This window comes from Syngnathoides biaculeatus, chromosome 13, assembly GCF_019802595.1.
Source record: "Syngnathoides biaculeatus isolate LvHL_M chromosome 13, ASM1980259v1, whole genome shotgun sequence".
In the NCBI taxonomy this organism is placed as follows: domain Eukaryota; kingdom Metazoa; phylum Chordata; class Actinopteri; order Syngnathiformes; family Syngnathidae; genus Syngnathoides; species Syngnathoides biaculeatus.
The window spans coordinates 20297806-20324975 of record NC_084652.1 but is presented as its reverse complement, the minus strand read 5'-3'; the positions used below and the strand labels follow the sequence as shown (position 1 = coordinate 20324975).

Here is a 27170-nt window from a genome sequence, read left to right as displayed (position 1 = left end):
CGACTACACGACAAGACTTGGTCAATGACCTGAAAAGAGCTGGGACCACCATTTCCAAGGCAACTGTTGGTAATAGACTAAGATGTCATGGTTTGAATTCAAGCATGGCACGGAAGGTTCCCCTGCTTAAACGAGCACATGTCAAGGCCCGTCTTAAGTTTGCCAATGACCATTTGGATGATACAGAGGCACAATGGGCGAAAGGTTTGTGGTCAATGGGACCAAAATTGAACTTTTTGGTCATAATTCCACGAACCATGTTTGGAGGAAGATGAATGAAGAGTTCCATCCCAACAACACCATCTCTACTGTGAAGCATGAGGGTGGTAGAATGGTCTAATGGTCGAATCATGCTTTGGGGTTTTTTTTTCTGCACATGGGACAGAATGACTGCACTGTATTAAGGAGAGGATGACTGTGGCCATGTATTGTGAGATTTTGGGGAACAACCGCTTTCCCTCAGTCAGAGCATTGAAGCTGGGTCGCGCCTGGTTCTTTCAACATAACAATGACTCGGAGCACACAGCCAGGAAAACCAAGGAGTGGCTCCGTAAGAAGCGTATCAAGTTTCCGGCATGGCCTAGCCAGTCTCCAGACCTAAACCTAACAGAAAATCTTTGGATGGAGCTGAAACTCCGTGTTTCTCAGCGACAGCCCAGAAATCTGTCTGATCTAGAGAAAATCTGTGTGGAGGAGTGGGCTGCAGTGTGAGCAAACCTGCTGAACAACTACAGGAAACGTTTGACCTTTGTTATTGCAAACAAAGGCTACTGTACCAAATATCAACATTGGTTTTCTCAGGTGTTAAAATACTTATTTGCAGCTGTATCACACAAATAAATTGTTAAAAAAAATCATACATTGTGATTTATGGATTTTCCTTTTTAGATGATTTCTCTCACAGTGGACATGGACCTACGATTAAAATTTCAGACCCCTCCATGATTTCTCAGTGTGAGAATTTGCAATTTTTCAGGGTGTTGAAATCCTTATTTTCTTCACTGTATGTCAGTTTCTGTGAGGTGTGAGTACCAACAAAAACTTTTCGCAGATTCAATAACAACAAGCCGCGCTTTACTGCGAAATTTAGGCATTTTCGCCAGGCTAGAGAGGTCGCATATTGTATTGGGGGATAGGGAATCTCTACAGTCGCACTAGAAGCCAGCTGACTAGACATTAATATTCCATGGAGCCTATCCCAACTGCATGTGGACGAGAGGTAGGGTACACCCTGAACTAGTCACCAGCCAATCTTTGGGCATAAATAAACAAACAGCCATTTGCACTCATATTTACACCTCTGGACAATTTAGAGTCTTCAAATGACATAGCATGCATGAAAACCCACACAGGCACGGGGAGAACTAGCAAACTCCACACAGGCCGGGGCTGAGCCTCAGAACTGAGGCAGACATGTCCACCATATCGTCTGAGCTATGCATATGCTATGCATATGTGTGTGTCAAAAATTCACAAATTGCTATCCCAAATTCATGAACCAAAAGATCCTGGTCCAAATATGCATTGATTTTTCTCAAATGTAATCACAGAATTTACAGTACTCTGGTTTTTGGGTATGGAAACATATGCTCTGTTGCATGTTGATTTCATTTGTTGGTATTCAGACACATTTCATTGCAAAATCCTCCTTAGGTACAATTTTGTTAAATAATACTCTCATGATAAAACTACAACACATGATCAGAGTTGCCAAGATTAATGATTTCTGACCAATTAAAACTTACTGAAACATATAATAGGACTTATTATGATATATTCACACAGAGGCATTTATGTACCATGCAAAATGTCCAATTTACTGCAGCCAGCAGCACTGCAGGTTGGTCATTTCTCACATATTATTAATAGATTAGTGCTGTCGAGCCCTTGAGCCCCTTTCCACTTGATTAATAGGAGATGATGGTAAATACAAATATTTTATAGACAGAAAGGGACACATTAAAAACAGAAGCACACTCCCTGCTAAAAATGCAGATGATTGCTTTTTTCCGGACATAATTTTTATACTTTTTTATTACCTTCTTGAGGAATTACATGAATTATGTTTATCATAGGTGGCACGGTGGGGCACCCAGTAAAGCGTTGGCCTCACAGTTCTGAGGTCCCGGGTTCAATCCCGGACCGCCTGTGTGGAGTTTGCATGTTCTTCCCGTGCCTGCGTGGGTTTGCTCCGGGTGCTCCGGTTTCCGCCCACATTCCAAAAACATGCCACATTAATTGGACACTCTAAATTGCCCCTAGGTGTGATTGTGAGTGTGGATATTTGTCTCCATGTGCCCTGCGATTGGCTGGCAACCGGTTCAGAGTGTACCCCGCCTTCTGCCCGTTGGCAGCTGGAATAGGCTCCAGCACTCCCTGCGACACTTGTGCGGATAAGCGGTGAAGAAAATGGATGGATGGATCTTTGTCATAGTGGTTCATGACAAGATATGACTTTGTATGTGTCCTTGTGTGAATAGTGGTTTCATGAATCTCCTGTGTCAGACACTTATACTGGATCTTTTTTTTTTTTAGATGTTTAACCCTCACCCAGTTATACCTTCATCTTTTTCCTTCAAACTCTCATCCTTCCTTGACTCCTCTTAACATCCCATAAACATGAACTTTGGTCAGTGAAAGGTGTTTTATACACATAGACAAGCATTTTACAGTCATTATCAATAACATGACCTGACCTGCTACCAAGCCAAGCCCACGTTGCTGTGGCGACTAACTTCTTGGTGAACCACGCTCACGCCGAGGTAGCAACTGACCCGCTACCAAGCCAAGCACACGTTGCGGTTGCAACCGACTCGCTACCAAGCCAAGCCCATGTCGTGGTGGCGATAGACTTCCAAGTGAACCATGTTCCTTTGAACCACATTCCTGTCCAGTGGGCGGCGAAGGGCTCACTGGCCGCCTCACATTCCTGTCCAGGCAGTGGCGACGGCTCGTCAGCCGCCGCATGTTCCTGTATCCATCCCGGCGACGACGACTCCTTGGCCGTCTCACGTCCCTGTCTTGGCAGCGACCCGTCCATGGCCATCCCTGTTCCTGTCTTGGCGGCGACAGGTGTACTACCGTTTCACGTTCCTGTCTCGATGGTGGCAGGCACGCAACCGCCTCATTCCTGTCTCAATGGCGACGGGCCCGCGGCTGCCTCAAGCTCCTGTCTTGACGGCGACCGGCCTGCAGCCGTCTTACACTCCTGTCTCGATGGAGACTGAGCCGCTACCGATTCACCAATTCGACCAATCCTCGGCCGCCCAATGCTCACGCTCCTGTTTCGACGACAACTGGAACGCAACCTCCTCACGCCCCTGTCTCCATGGCGGCCACCTCCCTCTCCTGCTTCGATGGGGACCGATGCCTGATGACCACGGTTCAAGGCATACTGATCACCGGTCGCCTCCCAACCTAGCCTCGGCGGTGACCGATCCACAGCCGCTTCACGACCAAGCCTCGGCGGCAACCAATTCCCGGTCATCTGACAACCATGGCACGACGACAACCGATCCTCAGCTGCTCCCAGACCAAGTCTCGGCGGCGACCGATGCCCGGCTGCCTCACGACCATGTCCTGGGAGGTCTTCGTCCGGAACCGTCGCCTGCTCCCGTCCGGTTCCCTGGTACTTGGCTTCCTGGCCCACCTCCTGCCCTGTTTGCCAGACGCCTCGCTTTGGGTGGCCTGGACAGCAATCAGACTAACTGGGGTTGGGGGGTTGGTGCCCTCCCCCGGTCCCCCTTCTACCCTCCCCTGGTCATGCTTTCTGTTCTGTTTTTTTTTTTTTTGGTCTGGGATCGGCACCTTGAGGATGAGTTCTGTCATGTGCAAGCCTGGACCACAGCCAAGAAGGGCCCACCTCGTCGATCACAGCTGTTTCACATGAGGCACTGTAATGAGACCATGTATTTAAGTTGAAGTTTTGTCACTGGCATTTGCCAGTTCATTGAGTATGCTTTCCCACATCCAGGGTTACTCTGCCACTGTGCCATTATAGCCCAGTCACGCTTTTGTTGTACTCTTTAGTTGAATCATAATTAGCAGACCTTGTTTCTTGTTTTTTGGATCCTGCCTTCTTGCACTGTGTTGTCGTGCACAACTTTCATTTATAATAAAACCCAATGAACATCATGTCCTCGTCTTGGAGTCCTGCATTTGGGTCCGCCCCCGTACTGTTGGTTCGTGACATACACTTGAATGCAGAGAAGCATGGAGGTAGGTAGAAGTGGATGATATGCTTAAAACGGGATTTATTTTCAAAGAAACTTTGAATTCACGTGGAAGCAAACAAAGTCTAAAAAACAAGTTTTAAAGTAAGACAGAAATGTGGGGAAACAAAACACCAGGGAAACTCGACCAGACAAGATGAAAGCAAAAGTAACAATGGACTGACACAGAGTGAAAAAAAGCAGAGAACTAAATACAAAGTGAGGAGACAATGATGCACACCTGGACAAGACACAAGTGACTGGAGGAACTAAATGTATTCAAAACAATGCAAATGTCAACAGATTATTATTTTTAATTTACCATTGTGGAGATTTTCTTTCATCATGATTTATGTTTCCTGTGAAACTATGTCCCTTGTTTTACATATTTCCTGAATATTTACAAAGTACTGTGAATTGTCGTATATGCTGAAAATAGAGTAAAATTTTCTGAGAGAAAACAGTTGATTTTTTTCTTTGACTCCCTCTCCCCTACTAGTCAATGCTGTTATCAGTGCACATCAAGCGTGAGGGAGAGTCGCCCGTGGTCTCACCATTGTCATCTGAAGACGCCCACCACTCCGATCGATACCAGGTCACACAAACGCAAACAAACATGCAAAAACTGTACATGTTACTGTATGGTTGTTCAGGTTGTTGATGAGTCGCATTAACCAGCAAGATGTCACAAAACAAAGTGGCAAATGTATAACTCTCAAAGTCTATAGTATGTGTGTTCACTGTATACTTTAGAAGGAGAAACTTTACAATTTAAACATTTACTGAGGATTTAGTTAGGAATTTTACTTTGGATATACAGAACTACGCACTTAGCGTGTTTTATACATGAATAATGTCAAATTTCTGTTGCAATTGCCAACTTAAAATGTTATCTTTTATATTCACCGTGACTAGTTTGATCTTTTGTATTTATCAAATTTGGTTCCATTTATTTTACAGGCCACGATCTATCTTTAGTTCAAGTGTGATTCCCCTCGTAGACCATAAAAAAAGAAAGATTAAGTCCCCGCAGACGTTACATCCATACGTTCTAGATGACACTGCTCATAAAGGCCTTATACTGCAGCTATAAAGTAGATTTTCTCATTAAGTGAAATTGCTGAAATCACCTTATATTATACAAATGATCAAGTCAATGGACACTGTGAAAATGAAGCATAGTGCCAGAGTTTGCCACCTTCTTTCTCTGTAGCTGTCAGTCTGCCTCAGCACACCACCCCCACCAACACAAAAAATACAGACCAGTCCACCACCATTCAGTAAGTGTTTCATAATAGTAAGAGTCAGCCTGTCCCTGAAGCCTAAAGTGATGGTAGGAAGGCGCCTGAGACAAGGAGGTTGTCAGTGGTTCCTGATGGATGGTGGTCCGATGGTCTTGTGATCTGAGCTCCTCCCGACTGTTGCAGTGTCAGAGAGAGGACATCCAGCCCATGACTGAGGCAGTGTTTGAGTCAGCAGATACTTTGGCATTTCAGACCTTTGGTATTTGATTTCAGGAGACCTGAGGTGCATATTTTTACATCCACCAGCAATGGAGTGTCATCTTAAAAACATATACACCTATAATGTATACCAACTTTAATGTTTATGACCATCAAAAAAATGTTAATATCAGCCAAATAGTTAACTTAGTTACCTAAGTTAAAAAATTAACTTAAAATGCTGTTTTATATGGAGATTTCATCTACTAAGGAAAAGACTCTTCAAAGTTACTTGGCCCTGTGTGAAAAGGTAATTACAACCCAGCGCCCCCCTACCTTGTTAAAATATGAATTGATTGTAGCTAATCACAAGTTTTAATTGATTTTCACTGATCACACCCAAGCCTGATTACCTGCAGAAAAGTTCAACCATAAAATCACTTAAACAGAACCTGTCTGAGAGATCGAGGAGGAGAAAAGATCTCAAAAAGCTGCAACGAAATGACACGATCCAAACAAATTCAAGAACAATCAAGAAATAAAGTAAAAAAAACATCACTCAGTGTGAAACCACTTAAAAAGTAATTTCTAAAGCTTTAGGATTCCAGCGAACCATTGAGAGAGCTATTAACTTCGAAAGGGGAAATTATGGAAAAGTGGTGAACCTTCCCAGTAGTGGCCAACCTACAAAGATTACAGCACCCCAGGAGAACAGCAACGCCTCATCCAGGAGGCCGCAAAGGAACTCAGGACATCTTCTAAGGAACTGCAGGCCTCCCTTGCCTCAGTTAAGGTCAGTGATTATGACACAACAAGGAAGAAACAGGGCAAAATGGCCTCCACAGCAGAGTTCCAAACCCAAATTAATTTGGTGGGGAGAAAATTACACAGAAAGACAAGATATGAAAGTTGCGCTTTTTGGAAGGTATTTCAACTGGCATAAATCTAGCATAGCACTTTAGAATAAGAACATCATCCTAAAGGTTCTAACATGGTGGTAGTAGTGTTATGGTCTTGGGCTGCTTTCCTAATTCAAGACCTGTACAAATTGATGTGATTGATGGAACCGTGTTTTCTGTTCTTGAATAGAAAATCCTGAAGATGAATGTTCAGTCATCAGTTTGTGACCTCAAGCTGAAGAGCACTTGGATTCTGCAGCAGGGCAACAATCCAAACCACAGCAGCAAGTGAACTTCTGAATGCCTTGAAAATAAATAAATAAATAAATAAATAAATAAATGAATAAATAAATAAAGAGGTTTTAGTGTGGCCTAGACAAAAGTCCAGACTTGAATCGTTTTCAAACGTAGTGGCATGACCTGTGCATGCTTGAAATCTGTCGATTTTTTTTCTGAAACCAAATATTTTGCACTGAAGAGTGGATCAATATATCTCCAGAAATGTGAAAGACTCATTACCAGTTATTGATGCTCAGAATAGCCAAACCAGTTATTAGGTTTAAGGAGACACAGCCCACACACTTTTTCACACAGGACCAGGTAACTTTCAATATTCTTTTTATTTAATAAATGAAATCAACATTTATGAAGAGCATTTTAATCCCACTTGAGATATATTTGGCTGATATTTACATGTGCTAGCTTAAACAGTGAATTGATGGAAACTATACAAAAACAAAACAATTTGAGAATAAATACTTTGTGTGTGTGTGTGTGTGTGTGTGCGTGTATATAAGAGAACTAAAGCCTTAATTAGTTAGATATGACATTGTTGCAAAGAATTCTCAAACACCTTTAGGTCTACAGTGAAAACAAAAAAAAGAAAGACAATAAGAAACACATTGAAGGCAAGAGAACATCTGTTATCACAGAGTATAAAGGCTAATATTGAAATGTGTTAATTAAACTTGTAATGGTTAATTGTTTAAGTAGTTGCTTAAGGCATGAAAATAGCTGAATATTGTAGGCGCTGGACTGAGTTGGTCACGAATGAATCAAGCCCTTTGCTTCCCTCTCGCGGCCAAAATGGATACCACCAGTTCTACCCTCCAGACTTCCGTTTGCGGATGTCACGTGATCACAACACTCTAACATGGCGTCTTGCGTGCGTTTTTGAAGGCAAAACGGGCGCCAGTTTCTATCCTTTCCCATCCGTTTTAAAATATAGACCCCGCACGATGTTGACTTCCGTGTGCGGAATAGGGAAACTGCCTCGTCCGGGTTCCCGCAGTAAGTTTTAGCAGCTGTGCTCAAAGCTCTGAGCGGAGCCCGGTTGGAATGGAGGAGGTGGAAAACAAGCGAGAAGTAGGTTTTAGACTTGTTCTCTCTTGACTTGAGGAATCAAGCGTTACGTATCCACAGCAATCTCACTTCATTCAGCCGCATTTCGCCTTGTTGATTTATCCAAATGTTTTCCTGTTATCTAATGCATTTTTCCCCGTTGTATTATTTCCTCTACTTGCAGACATTTTTACGAGTTCGCGCAAACAGACAAACACGACTGAATGGTACGTACACATACCCTTTCAAACATTGATCATTACTATGGCTAATAAAATCACCTTAAACCATTTATTTGAACTTGGTTTATATTGTATATTTTCTTGGATGAAACATGTTCTTCGATTTTCAAAAGCAGTTATAGACATGGTTTTTAGGCTGGATTTACACTGCAGAACCAATTGCAGAAATTGGACTCAATGCCCCAATTTATTTTTACCATGCATATTTCAAACAACTAGCATGTGCATAAGCCCGAATTTCCAATCACAAATTTCATTTTTTTCTTTTTATCCATGTGTTGTTTCTGCAGACATGAGCGGGTGTTTAAACTTTACAGATAGGAGCATTTCAATGACTTCAGGAGAGGTTGATTGAGTATATATGTGATACGTCCATGGCACATTTGTATCCATTATTTGGAAGAAGCATAATTCCAATGGGAGGGTAGCAGATTTGCTTGCAGTGTAATTTTTTTATTATTGCATGTCCACGTGTAAATATTGTTACGAACACATTTCAAACTCAGAACAGGGATCCCAGTGTTCTACATGATGTTACGCCTTGAACTTTGCTTTGTTTTTGTACATTCTATGACATCATCATCACACAAGCTGTTGAAAATTCTGACTTCATAAATATCAATTTAACGCTATGTTTATCATATAACTAAATGTTTGGAGGCATTGTTAGTATTTTACCATTTTGGCTAAATAAATTAGTGATTTTTTTTTTTTTCACAGAAAGGACAAACAGTATGAAAACCCAACGAGAGGGCAAACTCTGAAAAGGGCCACTTAGTTAAACCTGAAAGAATTGTGGAGGTCTCTTCAAATTTAGCCGCATATGTGCACACATAAAAACATGAAATAAATGTCAAGGCTCAAATTAAGTGGTCATTTTGCTAGTTAAAATTAGCATTTTGCACCTAAAAAAACAATAAATCAGTTTTTCCACCAGGATCTTTGGAGCAGCCTGGGTGACAATGTCATCTGATCCATGGGAAGTAGAATAGGGATGGTATTAGGTTGAAGGAGCGTGAAGATCCGAGACAATGTTGCATAGAGAATACGTAAAAAGGACAAAAATGGCAGTGTGGTAGGATTGCATAGTGAAATGCAAGGCGAGTACTTGTTCATTGTGACAGAGCTTTCGCTCTGTCGCAGATGCCTCATTGTTGAACCCGAGACAATGTGATATTAACATTTTCTAAATCGGTGAGATTACCGTGAGTCTGTTAGCTACTGTTAGTTAACCAACAATGTTTGCCCCACCGAGCGTTTCTGATATTTATGAGTACTGACATGTGAAGGCTTAGGAACAAGTTGATAATTTGGGAGAATGTGAACAGAACAGTTTATTTCTGCCTTCTTAAAGTTATTGAGAGCATGCAATTTCTGCCGACTATCAGCTGTGTTTTAACAAAAGTTCTTTTTCCTTCGAGTGCCAGATTTTGTTAGGGATTTTTGCAACAAAATCTGTCTGAACACACTACAGAACTTTTCCACAAAAAAAAAAAAAAATGAATATGAAAACGTTTCTTTTCCATAATTCCATTCAAAAAGTTAAACTTATCTTTAAATTCAGGGCCCAGAGTTTAAACAGTTTCAAGTATTTATTTATGTTTATATAAATTGGACTCACCTCATAAAACCCATGAAATGAGGAATTCAATAAATTAGAATACTGTGAAGAAATCAGGCCAAATTTTGCAGGCCATAATTGTTTAAACTGAGTGTCAGACACTAATCATCTGGGCCATCCATAAAAATATTTAGGTTTCCGGTAACCCAAACAAATGCAAGTATTCAAAAGCAAATAAAATTGCCGAAGTTGGCGGGTTTTTTTTTTTTTTTTTTTTTTTTAACGCAAAGGGGACCTAATTCTGGACAAGGGAAGTAACTGTGTGTGTCAACAAAAACGACGCGAAACAGCTTTGAATGTTCAGTAGTGCTTGTATTCAGACACCGCTCCGCACATAACCGCATACACCTCTGGAACAACCCATTGAGTAGGGGGTGGGCACTACCATTCCTAACAGTAACCCAGGTCCTGTCTCAAATATTAACCAATCAGGAGCTAATTTTTTCGCCATCTGCGTCACGCTATCATGGCGGAGGGCTTGCTGTTTGCTTCCTCCCTTATAATAAACGGCTAATACATTGTGAGTAATAAGATGAAAAAGGTGAGACCTTATTTAACACTCCAGGATGCATTCAAACAAATTGCCCTGGAAGAATTTGGAGATGACATGCTGTCTGAGATAAAAGCACTGCGATTGGGGCAAATGCATAGTGGCATCCAATTTGAATCTTCTCATGATTTTGAGACATTATTACAGTTCGATCCGGATCTTAGGGTAGTTGTTTTTCATTTGAGGAAAAATGCCACTGCTGAATGGCCCAAAATGGATGCATTTGTCACTATGGTGGCAGCTGCCAAGGAAAAGTCACGACCTTTCCTTCCCGTTAAAAAAAAAAACAAAAACAAATGATCTGGGAAACCACTGCCTTTTTGACAAAGTCATTCCCAGCACCTCATTCCCAAGTTCAGTATCCAAAGAAGAACCTACAGTGCCCTCCGTAGTTATTGGCACCCATGGTTAAGATGTGTTTTTTAGCTTCTAATATTTTTTTTCTTCTAAATAATATGGGACCTTAATGGAAAAATAGAGAAAAATCCAACCTTCAAAGAAATAATTATTTGACATTAAATAATGTGTCACAATTATTAGCACCCCTGGTGTTACTACTTTGTACAACCCCATTTTGCCAACAAAACAGCACCTAATCTTCTCCTATAATATTTCACAAGATGGGAAAAGACAGAAAGAGGGATCTTCAGCCATTCCTTTTTGCAGAATCTCTCTAAATCATACAGAGACCTGGGTCTTCTCCTCTTCAGCTCACCCCACAGGTTTTCAATGAGGTTGAGGTCTAGGGACCCAGATGGTCATGGGAGGAGCTTGATTTTGTGTCTAGTGAACCATTTCTGTGTAGATTTGGCCATATGTTTAGGGTCATTGTCTTACTGAAAGACCCAATGACGACCCATCTTCAGCTTTTGGGCAGAGGGCAACAGATTGTGATTTAAAATGTCCTGGTATTTCAAAGCATTCATGATGCCATGCACCCTAACAAGTTTCCCAGGGCCTTTGGAAGAGAAACAGCCCCACAGCATCACTGACTCACCCCCATGCTTCACAGTGGGTATGAGGTGCTTTTCAGCATGTGCATCTTTCGTGGCACGCCAGACCCACTTAGTGTTTGTTGCCAAAAAGCTCAATCTTGGTCTCATCTGACCAAAGCACATGGTCCCAGTTGAAGCCCCAATACCGCTTGGCGAACTCCAGACGATTGCATTTATGATTTGAGTGAAGAAACGTTTTCTCGGTGCATGCCTCCCAAATAAGCTTGTTGGCGTGTAGACAGCGCCTGATGGTTGATTTGGAGACTTTGTGACCCCAGGTTGCTACCATTTGTTGTAATTCTGTAACAGTGAGCTTTGGAGATCTTTTGATTTCTCTTACCATCCTCCTCACTGCGTGGTGGCAAAATAAACATGGGTCCTCGTCCAGGCTTGTTTATCTCTGTTCCAGTTGTTTTGAACTTCTTAATTATTCCTCTCACAGTGGATATGGGCAGCTGCAGTTGAGTGGCAATCTTCTTGTAGTCTCTGCCTGACCTGTGAAGGTCGACGCACATCTGCCTCACTTGTATGCTGTGTTCCTTTGTCTTTCCCATGTTTAAGAGTGGATAAGAGAAATGGGCTCTGTGTCATGTCATATTTATATACCCCAGGGAAACAGAAAGTGATGAATTACTAATTAAATGTTCCTACATATTCTAGTAAATGTTGTAAACTACTGTAGAAATGACAGAAATGCTTCAATTATATTGATTTCCTGGGAATTGTTAAAGGTGCCAATAATTGTGGAACAGGTGATTTAATGAAAAATTATTTTTAGTCAGGGATTTTTTTTTTTTTTTTTTTTTTACAATTCATTTGAGTTGAAGGTTACATTTTCCTAAAATTTTCAGTGTGACAGTATTCTTCTGCAATAAACACCATTTATTTTAAGGCTTTTAACGCATCTTAACCGGGGGTGCCAATAATTATGGAGGGCACTGTACGTACAGTGAAGAAAGTAAGTATTTGAACATCCTGGTACATTGCAAGTTCTCCCACTTAAATATAATGGAGGGGTCTAAAATTTTCATCATAGGTGCATGACCACTGTGAGAGAGAGAATCTAAAAAGAAAAATCCGGAAATCACAATGTACGTTTTTTTAACAATTTGTGTGATACAGTTTCAAATAAGTATTTGAACACCTGAGAAAACCAATGTTAATATTTGGTACAGTAGCTTTTCTGTGGATTTACAGAGGTCAAACGTTTCCTGCAGTTGTTCACTGGATTTTTCTTTTTAGGTAGATCTGTGTGGTGGAGTGGACCAAAATCCCTCCTGCAGAGTGTGCCAACGTAGTAAACAACTACAGGAAACATTTGACCTCTGTTATTGCAAACATAGGCTACTGTACCCAATATTAACATTGGTTTTCAGAGGTGTTCAAATACTTATTTGCAGCTGTGTCACACAAATAACTCATTAAAAAAAAAAATCACACATTGTTATTTCTGGATTTTTCTTCAGATTATCTCTCTCACGGTGGACATGCATCTATGATGAAAATTTCAGACCCTTCCATGATTTCTAAGTGGGTGAACTTGCAATATAGCACGGTTTTCAAATACTTATTTTCTTCACTGTAATCTAAAAAAAAATCCATAAATCACAATGTATGATTTTTTTTTAACAATTTATTTGTATGATACAGCTGCAAATAAGTATTTTAACACCTGAGAAAACCAATGTTGATATTTGGTACAGTAGCCTTTGTTTGCAATAACAAAGGTCAAACGTTTCCTGTAGTTGTTCAGCAGGTTTGCTCACACTGCAGCCCACTCCTCCACACAGATTTTCTCTAAATCAGACAGGTTTCTGGGCTGTCGCTGAGAAACCCAGAGTTTCAGCTCCCTCCAAAGATTTTCATTTGGGTTTAGGTCTGAAGACTAGCTAGGCCACGCCAAACCTTGATATGCTTCTCACAGAGCCACTCCTTGGTTTTCCTGACTGTTTGCTTCGGGTCATTGTCATGTTGAAAAACCCAGCCACGACCCACCTTCTCTGAGTGAGGGAAAGCGGTTGTTCCCCAAAATCTCACAATACATGACCGCAGTCATCCTCTCCTTAAAACAGTGCAGTCGTCTTGTGCAGAAAAACACCCCCAAAGCATGATGTTCCCACCCCCATGGTTCACAGTAGGGATGGTGTTCTTGGGATGGAACTCATCATTGGTCTTCCTCCAGTTATATATTGTGATTTCTGGATTTTTCTTTTTAGATTATCTCTTTTGCAGTGGACATGCACCTACGATGAAAATTTCAGACCCCTCCATGATTTCTAAGTGGGAGAACTTGCAATATAGCATGGTGTTCAAATACTTATTTTCTTCACTGTATGTTATCCAGGTATGGACAGTGATTTTAAATCATTATTGGGAAGTTGAAAATACGAATAAATAAATGTTTATATAATTTATAGCTAAAACGTAAGCTACATCAACACTGAATATATTTATTGTTAGTATATAGGCCAAAATATTTGCAGAATATCATGGAATGGACCGTTGCAAAGAAAAATAAAATAAAAAAAAATCTGACCTACCTAACAATCTTTTTTTACTCTTGTTACCAGAAACAAAAATATTTTTATGGGTGGTCCTACTAAACCCTTAAGCACTGGCAGAGGTTTCTACTGGAAAACAAAAATAAATTCCTCCACTTTGCTTGAGTTGTCTCAGTTGGGTTCAATATGGGGAAGACTACAGACCTGAAGCAATGTAAGACATCTCTCACTTGGGCCGAGGAGAAGAAGGACTGGACTGTTTTCCAGTGGTCCAAGGTCCTCCTTTCTTGTAGAAATAGTCCATATATCCATCCATCCATTTTGAACACTGCTAATCCGGCTGAGAGTGATGGGGTGCTGGAGTCTATCCCAGCTAACTTTGGGTGAAAGGCGGACTACACGTGGAACTGGCGTCCAGTCAGTCGCAGGGCATGAAAGTAAAGTGTGCCTTCCATTCCAGAATCAAGGTCCAAGGGTAGTTTGGAGGAAGGTTTTGAGGTCCAGTTTGAAATATCCAAAGCCAGTCAGGATTTGAGGTGTAATGTCAACTGCAGGTGTTGTTAAACTCTGCTTTCTTAAATCCAAGGCCAACTGCAACAGTCCACCAGAATATTTTGGTGTACTTTTATTTTATTCCTACTGGTGAGGATCTGTATGGAGATGCAGAATTCATCTTCCAGCAGGACCTGGTCCCTACCCATACCACCAGAAGCACCAAAACCTGTTTTGATGCCGATGCCATCACAGTACTTGACTGGCCAGCCAACTCGCCGGATCTAAATCCCATTGAGAATAGGTGGGGTATTATCAAGACACCAGACCCACAAACAAAGAAGAAATCTGGGCTTCCATACTTTGAGGCAGTGATTAAAGTAAAGGGATTCCCAACCAGGTATTTAAGATTAACATATAATTTTGAAAGTACAATATTTTGATGGTCATTTTTCCTTTTTTTTATTTTTTACAGAAATTAATTTCTTCTTCATAGTATTCAATTTTTTGGAACTCATCATTTTGTGTCACAAAATGCCAGCTAAGATGCAGAAAAGCTGCTCAGGCAATATAATACTGCCTTATCATCCAAATAATGTAAATTTCAGGGACAAAAACTGTTGGTTTTATAAAAATGAAAACCAATTAGGCATAGATTATTGAGTGAAAGTCCTGAATGTATTTCATACCAACCAAGTATAAATAGACAATTTTCAGTAGGATACTTGAGTACGAACATTTTAACTAGTAGCTACTGTACATTCCACTCATCGATCCATTTTTATATTATATTTTTGTATTTTTATTATTTAATAAAGCCGTTGTTTGTGTTACTACGATGTATCTGTAATATTTTACTTCTCAGAATTAGAAAGTTGTTCTCCAAGTGAAGAAATTATTTGCAAAACTGCTCTTCAAAGAAAAATATCAACCCTTTAATATGATGGCATAGGACATTACATAAAACAGACATTATTAAAATAAACACAATATTCCAGACAGGGTAAGTTAAACCTGTCCTCGAGCTCCTTTTGTTTTAAGTCTGTAATTTGTTTTATAAAAGCATATTTGCTGACTCACAACCTTGCTCAAAAAAAAAAAAATGGTAGGACAGTATTACATGTATCCACTAACTGTGTGGCTTCATGGGCTCATTATTAAACATTTAGATATTGAGGTGTCTAAAAGATGTACTATAAACTCTTGAGACGTAGTTGCGACTGTACGTGCTTGCACTATGATTCCCTGCTTGACAAGAAGTGGGCAGTGGCTTGTCTCTGCACCACCCTGTGTGCGTTCAGCATTGCTTTGCTTCGTGTTAAGCATGGGTTCATCTTTAGTCGGGTGTTCGAACAACGAGAATTGGGTTCAACACCGAAGCTTTTTTTAATGCTGATCTTTTTGGGTTGTAAGTCCATTTGTGCGACCCCTGAGTTGTTGGGCTGAAAATGGTTATTGGGCCATCACTATCATCTACATGAAAGTGGGGATTTTTACAATTTTTTGTTTTGATTGATTTTGTGTTGGCTCTCATTGGGTTTGGCTCGTGTCTGATGCAGTTCAGCTCTTTACCAGGGTGCATCTGTCTCTTATGCCAAGAAGTAGGTTTTAAATTCTGTGGTACCTCCACTTACGATATTAATTCATTCCGGAAGTAGTTTTGTAACATGAATTTAACATTGCGTTAAGTAGAAGTGCATTTTCCATGTAAATAGCATAATCTGTTCAAAGCCGCCACGCCAAAAATAAGCATTTAAAGTAGATAATTTAAAGAATAATTTAAAAAAATAATGTTCATTTACGTTTGGCTTTGAGCGGCTATGCAAAGAGAAGGGTGAGTGACAAGCAATAGGCATCGTGGGGAACGAAGGAGGAGGCAAGCCTTGATAGCTCAGAGAAATCATACGTACGAATGTATGCATGCACACAAGTTAATTCCGCTAAAGTTTCTTAGGGCCCATGGTGAAGAAAGATGAATAAACTTGTGTGTACTTTTTCAATGTGCGTTATCTTTTGATACCACTAGCGTGATTTGGTGACAGTTAAGTGTCCAAGGGAATCAAAAAGCATCATGGGTAAAGACTGACGTCCCTCCTCACCAATGGAATGCCGCCAGAAAGATGCTAAGGCGATAGCCAATGGGAGAGCGGCTCTATTGCGCCACACAAACCAAGATACAGGGTGTGCATCATGGATACAGATTGACATCCCTCTTAGCCAATAGGATGCTAGGAAGATCCTACGGTGATAGGCAATGGGAGAGCAGCTCTATCGCACCACACCAACCAAGATACAAGATGTTTACGTTCAGTGGAATTTGGGGAATCCAGAGTCTATTTTTTCCTTTTGTATCCTGAATTTCCTTTGTAACTAGAGACAATATTTTTCCGAGGAGGCGTTTTGTTACCTAAATTTTTCACAACTAGAGACGTTCGTAAGTAGAGGTACCAGTGTACTTGACTGATTTCGAGTGTGCTCTCAGGAATTTAGATTTTTTTTAAATAATTATATTTTAAAGCCCCTGACAATTGCACAAAGATTAAGTATCACCTTCCATTTCCTTCTGTGTGTTGTCATCTGGAACACGGAATCACTCTCATGTTGGGCCTAATAGCTAGGAGGGAGGACACAGATCCTGAACGTAATTAGCAGCCCATTCCCTTCCCTATTTAACAACGCTCCCTGCAATTAGCATCACGTTTTGTTCCCTCCCATCCTCACATTTTCTCCCCTGCAGTAATGGCATATTGCCTTTCACCATCTCAGCCCCTCCCTGACACCGATCGCCCTTGCTGTGGTCTCTTTTGGCCTCTTTTTCCCAACAGCTCGCTAAAAATTCTCCCTGTATGCCATTTCCAGTTATGGAAAAACGTCGTTGGGCACAATGACGGCTGTTCTGCTCTGTTAAATTTCTAATTAACTGTGGGAGGGGTAGAAAATTTTGTCTTGTCCTATTGATGTCATTTCACACCAAAGGGGAAAATTTAATTTGGGAAGAAATAAAAAGAGGAGCATGTACACGATAGTTGTTAAATCTTTCTGCCAGTGCCTGTGTCTCCAGGAGTGTTGGCTTTGCGTGTTGAACAACACTGATTTTATTGCCCATCTCTTTTCTTTTCCTTTGATCTAGCCCGTATAGGGAAGATGAAGAGGAGGAAGCCTGAGGATGGGGGCCAGGTATGTCCGCTGTGCAGTGCCCCATTGGCTGGGAGCGAGGAGGAGATGAGTAGACATGTGGAACAATGCCTCATCCAGGTAGTAAAATCTAGGCCCACAAGCCCTCCCTAACTACCAGTTGGACAGCCTCTCACCTCCGTGACTTCTTGTCGAAGCTGTCCTTCACTTCCTCACTTCTCTACATTAATGCAAGCATCGATCAAGTAGCTCTTTGATGTTTCTGTACTCATCGACCTAATTCCGAATTGGTCAACTTTCATACACATCATATGGGGATAAGTCTCTTGTGGTTCAGGGGAATTCAGTACTCTCTGAGATTGAATTTGTATTTCTCTCTCTGTTCTGTGTTCCTGATCATGTTTTTGCATCTTAACCATTGGCATCCTGCTCTTTTATAACAAACCATTCAAACCTGTAGACCTTTTTGCTAATGGATTGTTCACCACTCTATGGCTAACCTCTCAATAATTAATTTAATTTTAGAGAAAAACACATTTCCACACAGTGCACCTCTTAACACTGTACTGTGAGCAATACATATGAATCATATGTGAATAACTCTTGTCCTGACCTTCAAATCAACAAAATTCAGTATCTCTTCCTTATGAATGTGACTGCTGTTTTTTTCCCCCATTGTCTTTACCTGGTCTTTGCTAAACATTCTTTTACAGCACGCAGGAAATTCAAGTCACAGTTTACAGTCATTGAATGAACAGATGGTTGTACCCATAATTGGCAGTACGACCATTCCTTTGTGTTCAGTTAAAAGTGTCCCATGCCATCAATTTTTTGAAAGTATTATTTATAATGTGATATTCATGTGTAAATTTCTTCACCAACTCTAAACCCTTCGGCTCGAAACCACAGCATCCATCCAAATTTTCAGAATCCGTATGATTTGTGATATACGGCCGGATACGCAAGATTCACCAATCCATATGAACTACGGCTAAAATGTACGAGTTGACAGGTATGGTAAATCCTTGTCGGCCCATTAATAGGGAACATGAGCTGAAAGGCGATGTGTGTGTAAAAATAAGACGGGGATATTTTCGAGTTAGGCTCATTATTTGCACCACTAGTGCACATTTTGGCAACATTGACCGCAGGCTAAGTTATTTCACCCATAGTTGCATTATAAATGATTATATATTCTCGTCATTTTTTTCCTTAAAAAACAAAACTTTCATTTTTTTAAAAAATAGATTGGCTTACAACTAGTTGGAGCCCCATAGGTCAGTAGTTAGAGCATTGGTTTGATATACCAAGGGTTGTAAGTTCGTATCCCATTGGGGCCTCCACTCCCTGAGAGGGATTGCGTCCAGAAGGGCATCCGGTGCAAAAACTGTGACAAACAAATAGCGTTCATCAGGTCACGCTGTGGCGACCCCTAATGAGACAAGCTAAAAGAAACTTACTTACTAGATTAATTTACAACTGCAAAACAGTGGTTTGCAAAAAATGTCTTGAACAAATCATTATTGTAATCCATCTCTCCGTTTTCTGAGCGCCTTCTCACAAGGATTTCGGAAGTGCTGGAGCCTATCCCAGCTTTCTTTGGGCAGGAGGTACGGCGCACCCTGAACTGGTTGCCGGCCAATCACAGGGCACGTAGAAACAATTATTTACACTCACATTCACACCGATGGGCAATTTAAGTTCTTCAATTAACCTACAAAGCATGTTTTGGGGGATGTATGAGGAAACCGGACTGCCTGGAGGAAATTCACGTGGGCATGAGAAGAAAAAGCAAACTCCACACAGGCGGGGCCGGATTAGAACTCTGGTGCAGATGCTCAAACCAGTCACACAATGTGTCATCTCACTATTGTAATGTATATATATTTATAGTATATAAATTATTTTCCATTTTATTTCATTTAAGAAAACGGATGAATGATGAGCCAAAAGGGTCTTATACTATTACAGGAGAGACAGGGAGGAGACTAACCATAAAGTAACTTAAGGAAAAAATTATAAATCCATTAAACATTACAGGTAGGGGATCGAGCAGGCAGTCCGGTGCAGCAGCGGTAGTTGGGACGTCGGGCGAAGAGAGTAGGTGAGCGGGCAGGCAGGAGTCGGTACACGGGAGAACAATCAACGCAGGCAGAAGTATCAAAGGAGTCAGGCTTACAAGGTTGGTCGGAGAACAGGCAAAGGTCGGTACACACGGGTTGTCGATCAGAGTGCTGGAACGGGACATGAAGCTCAACGAACTGGCGGGGACCAATCGTCATCGGGGTGGTATAAATACACAGACTAATCAGTCCGCATGAGACGCAGGTGTGCGCCCCAATCAGCGCACCTGCGCGGACACCCGCACACCTCGTGCTGGAGCGGCAGGATCATGACATATCTGTGCTACTCACCCACCCATATCACTATCTAGCAACTTAAAAACATTTTAAGCAAACACCAATTATGTCATACAGTGAAGTAAAAAAAGTATTTAGCTATTATGCAAGTTCTCCCACTTAAAAAGATGGGAGGCGTGTAAATTTCATCATAGGTGTCCTTCACCTATGAAACAAAATGAGAAAAATATTTTTTTAAAAATCACACTTTTTTTTTTTTTCTTATTTGAGCTTTCACACAATCTCATCTCAATACTTTGTTATATACCCTTGGTTGGGAATATCAGAGGTTTAATGTTTTCTGTAAGTCTTCTCAAGATTTTCTCACATTTTCTCCCATTCCTCCAAGCAGATCTCCTTGAGAGCAGCGCTGTTTCGTGACTGCCATTTGGTAACACACTTTTAATTCCCTACAAAGATTTTCTATGGAGCCGAGATCTGGAGACTGGCTCAGCCACTTCACAACCTTGAGATGCTTCTTATGAAGCCGCTGCTTACTTATCGCAGATACGGTCTTCCCAGCCTAGAGCGGAGTTTGTTCCTATTGTCCTTTGACAGCTCTTTATCTTTCCCATACAGGAATTTGGAGTGTGACTGTTTGAGATTGTTGACATGTCATTTATTTTGATAAATTCAAACTGGTGCCATTAATATGGGTAATGAGGCCAGAGGAGCCTCTTAAAGAAGTTACAGGTGTGTGAGAGCCACAAACCTTGCTTGTTTGTAGGTGATCAAATACTTCTCCACCATAATTTGCTCATAAATTCTAAAAAAACAAGATTTTTGGATTTCTTTTTTTTTTTCCATTAGGTGAGGTATACCTATGATGAAAAACATCCGCTGCTGAAAAAATTTATTTAACACGTCACCATTTTGCCATACTTCCAAAGGTGTGATTGACCTGAAAAGTTTGTCAGGTCTTCGGAACAACCCAACTAATCCACACATACAAAGACAGTAGAACAAATAAGATTAGAAATTAAGTTCTATGCAATAATGACACTGAGAACAATTATTAAACACGCCAACTGGTGTTTATTTAATATATGTACAAAAGTCTTTGTTTGCAATGACAGCTTCAGGACTCCTTTTGTATGGAGACACGAGTCGTATGCATTGCTCTGGTGTGATTTTGAGCGTGAGTTTAATTTCTTTCATTAGATTTTCAATTGGATTTAAGTCAGATGATTTACTCGGCCATTGTAGGAGCTTTGTTTTTTTTTTTCTTTTTACCCAGTAGAGAGTTTCCTTGACAGTATATTTTGTATCATTATCCTACTGAAATGTCCACCCTTGTTTCATTTTCATCATCCTCGAAAATAACAGATTTTTGTCAAGAATATCTCAGTACATTTTCTGATTCATCCTTCTGAGTTTATCAGTACCATTTTATGAAAAACACCCCACACCATCATGTTCCCACCTCCAAACTTTACTGTTGCAAAGTATTTAACGCATCACCATTCTTCTCTAAATATATTTTCAAAGGTGCAATTGACAAGATCTTCACCTTATTTTTGTAAGGCCCGATTAGTCCATATATGCAAAGAAAAAAGAACAAATAAGATCAGAAATTAAGTTGTGTGTATTAATGTGAAATGACACAGGGAAAACTATTGAAGACAAGAATGTACAAAAGACTGCTTCCATGGAGGAATGGGCCAAAATCACAACAGAGCAATGCACGCAACTAGTTTTTCCATGCACGAGGCGTCTTGAAACTATCATTGCAAACAAAGGCTTTTGTACAAAGTATTAAATAAGTACTAGTTGCCTTGTTCAATACCGTTTCCTTATGTCATTTCACACATAACATTATACATTATACACATAACATTGTTCTACTGTCTCTGTATATATGTATTACTTGGGTTGTTCCAAACATCTCATGTGATTTTCATTTCAATTGCACCTTTGGAAATATATTTAGTGAGAAAAATGGTGACGTGTTAAATTTTTATTTCAGCTGCTGTATGTGCCCTGCGATTGATTGGCTGTCAACCAGTTCAGGGTGTATCCCGCCTCTCGCCCAGAGTCAGTTTGGATAGGCTCCAGCTCACCCGCGACCCTAATGAGGATAAGCGGTACGGAAAATGGATGGATGTCACAATGACTGCAGTTTCAAATTGACTAACTTTGCAAGCCTTGTGGCATTAATTGTCTTTTTTCATTCATTCAACGAAACACATATAAACCATCTCAAGTCTTGTCTGATTTTGCCATGTTATGCATACAACAGTAGAAAAAAAAAGTTTTGATGGCATGGGACCTTTAAGAAAAATGACCCAAGAAAATTGAAAATTGTACTTTTAAAATTTTACTTTTTCTCGCCCTTTTACACTTTAGTGTTTTAAATGTTGAAATTCTGGCAGCACTTAGTTTATGGTTGCAAACCAAACATTAAACATGAAAAAAAAATTGAAGTGTGACAAACATTCGTGCTTTTAACATCTCATTAACGTAGGGCTTTTTATTTGTCAGCGTGAGGGTGTGCTAGGTGATGACGACTCTGCAGATTTGGACGGTGACAGTGGGCGTGGCTTTGAGGAGTATGAATGGGCAGGACAGAAAAGGATCAGAGCAACTGCACTACTGGAGGGTGGGTTCAGAGGTATGCACTTACACACACACTGTCTGGGCTTTTCTACAAACAAAGCTGTACATTATTAAAATGAGCAAGGAAGAAGAATAATTTTTTTGCCGATAATCGAAAAATCAAAATGGTTCCTTCATAATGGATTTCAGATTTGAATTCTGCATAAAAAAACTGTATAATATTGGCAAAAAGCTGCTTTGGGACCTTCCATTCACTTTAAAGTCACATAATTTTTCTATTTATACCTCCATAGACAAGTCTTTAAAATTGACTGTTCGTGTCATTTTCAATTGTCTTATGAGTGTCCAGATAAAGCCCCTCTGAAAGCCACACTGTACATGTTTTTTTTTTTGTTTTTTTACCCAGTTTGTATCCACTTTTTCCATATCTGGCTAAGACTGCACCCCCGTTCCTCTGATTGGTTGCCTTTGTGTGTACGACAGTACCCTCACAACTTGAGAGCACACGTTTTCTTATATGGACAGCACTTTCTCATTAGCCTAGATGTAGGCGGAGATATTTGCTGGTGATCTAGGTAATGTTGAGAAAATCAAATGACCCGATGACAGGCCTTTGTGCAGAAATAAAAATTTAACTCAATGCGTGGGCGAATGGAATTCATATTTTTACACTTACTGAGGCACCAGTATAACATCCCAAATACGAGAAAAAATGAGTTTGGTAAAATATGGGACCTTTAACATATTAGCCAATTCAAACTATACACATGTGTGGGAAGCTCCTCCTTTTTTGACTGTGGCACGAAACTTAATATTTTTTGTATTTATTAATAAGAAGAATACAATATGTCCTTCCCCATTCACGGTTCACCAAGTTCCAAAATCTGTAAGCATTGTTGTGTGACTTCTCCAATGAAGTACAACCTAACACAAGCACATCATATCTTTACCATGCATGCTAGCATGTGTTTCCGCATGCATGAAAGCTAAGATATGATGATGCTCACAAGGCAGTGAGGAACAATTGCAGTTTTACATTTGTAAGCAGAAGAAGTTTACATTAAGTTCTCCGACTCACTGACAGTGTAAGCAGGTCATTAGTCAACATTTTGCTCACACCCAATTATCACACCACATCAAACAGAATAGTATAACTAGCAAATGATAAAACAATTAATGAAGAAGTAATTGACACAAAACATGCTCTTTGAACGCTATTTAAATCCTTAGAAGTCCCACAAAGCAGACTGGTAGTATGTATAATTGGGATTGTTCCTCACTGTCTCGTGAGCCCCACTTTTATGGTAGCATACATCTACCCTGTATTAGTGTATTGCAGAAAATATACAGGGATGAGAATTGTCCGCCGTTCGGCTAGCACAAGCACGACTATCATATACCGTTCTAACTTGCTCGGTAGTGTAAATATTTTCATTTTGTGGCATAAACAAAACTCGTTTGCGGCAGATTGGACAACGCAGTTATACAGTATAACGATCCAATCGTGGTCATAGTAAATCGAGTTTCACCATTACCATGTACATGTGTTCTCGGTTCTCAGAAATCGCAGTGTAACTAGTTAGTTAGCCAAATGATAGCGCGAACTGAGCGACGGTGTGTTCATAGTTTTACGATGGCGAAAGTGTTAGAAAAAACGGATGGTCAGTGACGTGTGTGTGTGTGTGTGTGTGTGTTGTGTGTGTGTGTGTGTGTGGTGTGTGTGTGTGTGTGTGTGTGTTTTAGCAAAAAACATTCAGCCAAAGCAACAAATGGTAAAAAATAGCACATTAATGGATAATATTATCAGTCATTGATTATAACACCACCAAGGCATCAATCAAACTTGTCAGTAAGTGTGCAGATCCATGCTTCCGACTGCAGTTTGGATTCTAAAACTAAAGGTAGTGCTATGTACACAACCCCATGGCCCTGTTCCCACTTTCATGTTACTTCTCCTGCCTGCTCCCTTTTCTCCTTGTTCAAATTCATTCTTAGCACACTCAAACCAGTCCTCACCTGTCTCCTACCCATGGGAGGCAGACAAGACTGATCAATGATGAATCTCAGCTAAACCGCACTAAAGAGCAGCATAAGGGTTTGGAGGTGGCTCCCCCAGCCATCTATCTTCTTCATGCTCCCTCCTCCATCTGTCTCTCTCTTGAGCGTTGGTAAACGAGTAGCTGGTGGACCCTTCTGCAGCACTCTAATAGGGCACCCTGTGATGTGGCACAGATAACTGATGTGGCCTGGGGAGGACTTGAAAAGCACCCCCCCCCCCCCACCCTCATACACACACACACACTTACGGGAAAAAGCTTAGAAGGTGGATTTGGTCATGAAAGCAATGCAGTGGTTCCAAGAGACTGCACAGAATCTATAACTCTCTCGAGGAAAACGTCTGGGTACATGGATTGAGATGCTGCATGGAGAATCCTCAGCTGGCAAGATGAAGAGCGGGCCTGTTCCTTTGACCAGCCATTCTGTCCTTTCAAAGTGAGAGAGAGGCAGGCAGGAGGAAATCGAACAAGCTCAGTTTATGATTTATCTCTCTGTAGTTGAAGACTTTGTGTCTCCCCAAGGGCTTAGCCATATTGAAGCGACACTCCTTGCACCAACAGATCTGCTTTCTAACTGTCTTGTTTCTGAAAAAGGAAGTACATTTTATTCTACCTTTTATAGTTTGCTATGAAGAATATAGTAATCACTTGTTTTTGACAGTTAATGGGGACCAGAAACCCCGTGAAATGTAAATAACCGTGAAGTAGGGAATACCCACACCCACCCACCGACACACACACACACACACCCACACACACACACACACACACACACACACACACACCCACACACACACACACACACACACACACACCCTCTCACACCCCAGGAATTTTTGTGTATTTGGGTTCCAGAATGATTAAAATATGTAAGCAGTATTTATACTTTACATATTCGAGACTAAAATTAAAACAGTACACATATTTACTCAATTCTTTAGGCGATAAAACCTTTGTTAACCTTTCGCAATGGTCACCTGACCATTGTCAGGATATGCAGGGAGACGCCTTGGCAGTGGGAACACTAATGGTATGAATCGTATGGTTTGCTGCTCTGAAGGCTTTATTGGCTTCTTTAAACACTCAGTATCAAGATGTCCTCTCTTAAACACTACCCCTCCCTGGTTGCCATCGCTAAACATTCACTGCACACTAGCAACTGCTCGCGCTGCGTTTTCATCCTTTCTCACCCTCACTGCTTCACACACCTGCGCAGTCCCATCACACACACACACACACACGCTTTTTGAGAGAGGCAAAGAGGTTTGTGTTGGTGGTGGAGGAGGCTTGTAGAGGCTTTAAGGTAACTCACCTGCAGTATTGCCACACATTATGATCGTAAACACGGTCCTTGAAGAAGAAATCTGAAGGCCTCCTCTTCCAAAAAAGGCCTGTTTCGTCCATGTTAAAACCTTGCTCCCGCCATTACCACCTCTTGGTTGCTATGGAGGAAGCTTTCGCAGGGGCACACTTAAATGGCAGTGTAACTACGTAATTAAAAAATGTTTTCACTTAAACGAAAAAAGTTATTGCAAACATGACACTAAGATACAGTACGTATGTAAGACGGTCTATAGCGTGGGCGAGACAATCTGCAAAACAAGGACATGTGTGGGATAAGGGAAGTTGTTGGGTGAGGGTCCAATAATGCGCAGCCAATCAACTCATGCGATAAAGCCACGCGTGGGCTCATTGGTCAGTGTCGCCACGGGAACCAATCATGCACCCTATATCAATGCTTCTTTCTGCAGTTTGCTGATCCGTCTGTATTTTTTCATGTTTATTTTTTGATAGCGCGGAAGCCGCAAAGTGTGAAATGGCAAGGGAACCCTGTATTCACTATGTGCCATATTCTCCGGTTTCTGTTCGAGGGAAAAGGTGACCAGCTGCCCGCTGTTTTGGTTCTGCAAATTCTCCCGTTGACTTCATTCTGGCATTTGCACACCTTAATCAGTCATAAACCCTAAAATGTAGGGATTTGCTGTCAATCTGATCTTGTACCCGTTTGTGCCCTTGATGGTGTTTCAGATATAGTAAGAATGCATCCTATGAAGGTGAATGTTTTTCCTTATGTTATGTTCCCTGTGCTAATGTGCCCGACGTGATCCATTGTTATGTTCGTCAACACCATGTTAGCAAGTGTATCCAGTTGCGTTTGAGTTGACCCAATAACGACGGGATGGGTTAAGATTGGAATGTAATATTTTAGCACAGTTTTCTGACATAGTGCAATTGTGAAAGATCAAGCTTGTCTTCTTTTCTGATCCAGGCATTATGTGTCGTCTGCCACAGATGTGTATTGTGTCCTACACTGCAGACATTTATATTTTAAAAATAACTATTGGTTGTCAGATATTGATAGTATACGTAAAAAAAGTAGGGTAAAAATATACAAGGTTTTGGCTTCAAATGTACTGTACACATTCGAGACAGAGTAAATGTCTTTAGTCAATCAATTACATCATTGATCAATTAGGTAATTGATTGAGTAAATGTCTTTAGTCAATCAATAACATTGAGTGCGAACTGTGGCATTAAAAACGATCTGCCGATCAAGTACTAATTATCAGCCGATACCGACCAACCCGATCAGACCAGTGTAAAGTCTATTGGCTGCTACAAGATTTGGGTCTGTAATGCACCATGAAGAGCATTTTTGACATCTACAGTACTGATACTAAACAAGAAGGCTTCATTCACAATCTGTTGCAATTAATCCTAAAGATTTT

General features: G+C 40.7%; 1 protein-coding gene across 3 annotated transcripts in view; it reads left to right on the top strand.

Moving 5' to 3' along the window:
• The window catches only part of rnf220a (ring finger protein 220a), a 187725-nt gene that overhangs the window by 128577 nt on the left and 31978 nt on the right, over positions 1-27170 (top strand). For 2 of the 3 annotated variants that reach the window (XM_061839342.1, XM_061839341.1), the window contains exons 4-7: positions 4711-4806; positions 8078-8120; positions 17425-17549; positions 22310-22439. In XM_061839342.1, the coding sequence (XP_061695326.1) occupies positions 4711-4806; positions 8078-8120; positions 17425-17549; positions 22310-22439 (394 nt within the window). The remainder of the gene's footprint in view (positions 1-4710; positions 4807-8077; positions 8121-17424; positions 17550-22309; positions 22440-27170) is intronic. The other variant, XM_061839343.1, reaches the window with a different exon arrangement.